This window comes from Schistocerca americana, chromosome X (genome assembly GCF_021461395.2).
Source record: "Schistocerca americana isolate TAMUIC-IGC-003095 chromosome X, iqSchAmer2.1, whole genome shotgun sequence".
In the NCBI taxonomy this organism is placed as follows: Eukaryota; Metazoa; Arthropoda; class Insecta; order Orthoptera; family Acrididae; genus Schistocerca; species Schistocerca americana.
Window position 1 is genome coordinate 165,516,448 of NC_060130.1, and position 3,069 is coordinate 165,519,516.

The window sequence follows — 3,069 nt, forward strand, 5'->3', positions numbered from 1 at the left end:
CTATGTGAATTCCTACCAACCTCGCGATCCTGGTGGGTATCTCGAGAGGAGATTATACCGTTCCTTGTTACATTTTCCTGTAGTTACTCCGAACACCTCGAAATCAAAGACGTCGTGCGGAGTACTTACGAGCATTGTTTTGGGACAATGGATTCTCGTAATTTCGAATCCGGCCAGCACAGTTTTATGTCTTACGTGATAACTTTTCAGCAGAGCTGAACCAACGTATGCAGCTTATGAAACGCTATTGACATTACTCCCAGAGCAGGCGTGAATACTTGAAATTAATTATGACAGTAAAGGAACTTGCTCTTCGTGTGACATGAGATAGCTAGTGGATCAAGTTACGTTAGTGAATTTTTGTCAGACAATAGCGCCTTATCTATCACTCACTTCCTTCGTCAGCATATTTTACTAGTGAAGGCTTACGAACCCTTTTAACGAATATTTTACCAGGAAGAAAGCTCAGTTCTAGGGACTGCGGAGCATGTTAGCCACTTCGTATGTGTGCTTTTCTAGTGTTCCAGTATGTCCAGGCAATTTATACGTACCTCATCTCAAAATATTGCTCTCAAGCCCTCCCAACTGAAAGAGGACACTGATCTCCGAACGAGACAACAGTGAATATTACCATAACAAGTTTGGGATTGAGTCGAGCGTCGTGGATTTAGATATTCGTTTATGTTATCAGGCGAGTGATTACCACCATTGTACTGCTCATACTGGCCCGTCTATGCAGACCATTTTGAAAACTAGAACCAAGTAACTGGCCAAAGCTGGAGGAAGGTTATCAGATCAGTTGGCGATGGTGCTGTCAGAGTAGCAATTATAAACCAAAGCTATTCAAATCTCATGATAATCACATATAATATAAGCTTCATTTGACAGCCTGAAAAACGCACGAGCCCACACGGTGGCAGAGGTTGTGCGTTCGTAACTACGAAATTTACCTAGACCAATTAGCTAGAATAACGAAGTGAAACTACCTCGACCAAGCAGTAAGCCACTTCCTACTTCAAGTTTACATTTCTAATGGAAGCCACCTTCAGGTACAACGTTGTCACTTATCACACTGTAATTGTGGAACTTTAATGGCTGCATAAGAGCCAACTTTAGCTACTGCAACTTCTCCATTGGAAAAAATCTGCACAGAACCCAAATTTTTGCTGTGGAAAACAGCAAAAACTCGGGTATGTACAGATCTGGCAGCCAGCTGATACCCCATTGCGATACACGTGGACCTAGAAGTGAGTTCACAATGCAATAACTACAAGAGAATCATTCTTGTGAGTCCCATCTGCTGGGCCGAGAAGGTTTCATGCTGCACTCTTGAGTAGCAAACAGTGGTAATACATGTCAACCATCATTTAGTGACACCTTAAAAGTCAAGACAATTACTGAACATTTAAAATTTATTACCACCAGAAAACTGCAGGTGCTGCAGAAGTTACAGCCATCGACGAGGCGGAATCAGTGCAATTGGCGAAATAGGCGTGTTCGGCGTGGTCGGACAGATAGGTGAGAGCAGAGATGGGCACTGTTGGATTGACATCTCTTGGTATTCTGCAGCCAGCAAATCGTTCTCTATTGTTATCAATGGACGCTGTGGGCTCGGATTTGGAACCTGTAAATGCAATGTATGTGATGCTGGTTTGAAGCTACTCTGATATTTCGTTGGACTGCGCTGCGGCGACAGCGCAGCACCCTTCGTGGAGTCGCGCTGCGGCGACAGCGCAGCACCCTTCGTGGAGTCGCGCTGCGGCGACAGCGCAGCACCCTTCGTGGAGTCGCGCTGCGGCGACAGCGCAGCACCCTTCGTGGAGTCGCGCTGCGGCGACAGCGCAGCACCCTTCGTGGAGTCGCGCTGCGGCGACAGCGCAGCACCCTTCGTGGAGTCGCGCTGCGGCGACAGCGCAGCACCCTTCGTGGAGTCGCGCTGCGGCGACAGCGCAGCACCCTTCGTGGAGTCGCGCTGCGGCGACAGCGCAGCACCCTTCGTGGAGTCGCGCTGCGGCGACAGCGCAGCACCCTTCGTGGAGTCGCGCTGCGGCGACAGCGCAGCACCCTTCGTGGAGTCGCGCTGCGGCGACAGCGCAGCACCCTTCGTGGAGTCGCGCTGCGGCGACAGCGCAGCACCCTTCGTGGAGTCGCGCTGCGGCGACAGCGCAGCACCCTTCGTGGAGTCGCGCTGCGGCGACAGCGCAGCACCCTTCGTGGAGTCGCGCTGCGGCGACAGCGCAGCACCCTTCGTGGAGTCGCGCTGCGGCGACAGCGCAGCACCCTTCGTGGAGTCGCGCTGCGGCGACAGCGCAGCACCCTTCGTGGAGTCGCGCTGCGGCGACAGCGCAGCACCCTTCGTGGAGTCGCGCTGCGGCGACAGCGCAGCACCCTTCGTGGAGTCGCGCTGCGGCGACAGCGCAGCACCCTTCGTGGAGTCACACTGGCAATACCATTCTGTGTCATAATCACACAGTGGGCATAGGAAGTCTGGTTCTATCTCCTCAGGTAACAGATTACTAGAGGCTGCAGGCTGGATATTCGACATCCTGTAGTTTCAGATGCCTCGTAATGCTGTGGATTTAGAAAGAATGTGTTACCATTACTTCATTGTCACATAAAATAGAAGTAACACGCTGCTATGGTGAGTACCCTAGATTTATTTTAACAACACTGGGCAATTGTTTGTATAAGAAAAATCATAATTATAAGGTGCTCAATGCCTTTGTTATGAGCGACTTTGCTGGGTATGAATGTCAGCATTATATTTACTGATCGAGTTCTTTCCTTACAAAGCATGTTATAATGGTGTATCATTAAAATATCTGAAAGTTTGTAGAACACAAAACGTCAGCTATTTTGGTATATGTGAAGGGCCACCCCTCATGTCAAGGTTTGTTGCAAGAGACAACACCCAGCAATACAGCTGTCAGCTACACTGAAGCACCACAGAAACATGCATATTCAAATACAGAGATATATATAAACAGACATACGACGCTACAGTCGGCAACGCCTATATAAGACAAGTATCTCTCACAATTGCGAGATCGGTTACTGCTGCTACAATTG

At 49.3% G+C, this 3,069-nt stretch overlaps 1 protein-coding gene across 1 annotated transcript; it reads right to left on the minus strand.

Moving 5' to 3' along the window:
• Positions 1–1,447: 1,447 nt before the first annotated feature.
• Positions 1,448–2,545, minus strand: LOC124555886 (mRNA decay activator protein ZFP36L3-like). The gene has a single exon (XM_047129947.1). It carries the CDS (start codon positions 2,543–2,545, stop codon positions 1,448–1,450), a length of 1,098 nt encoding a protein of 365 aa, XP_046985903.1.
• Between the last annotated feature and the right edge of the window lie 524 nt (positions 2,546–3,069).

Coding starts and splice junctions, on each gene's coding strand:
- LOC124555886 (XM_047129947.1), bottom strand. CDS start 2,545: ATGTCGAATATCCAGCCTGCAGCCTCTAGTAATCTGTTACCTGAGGAG.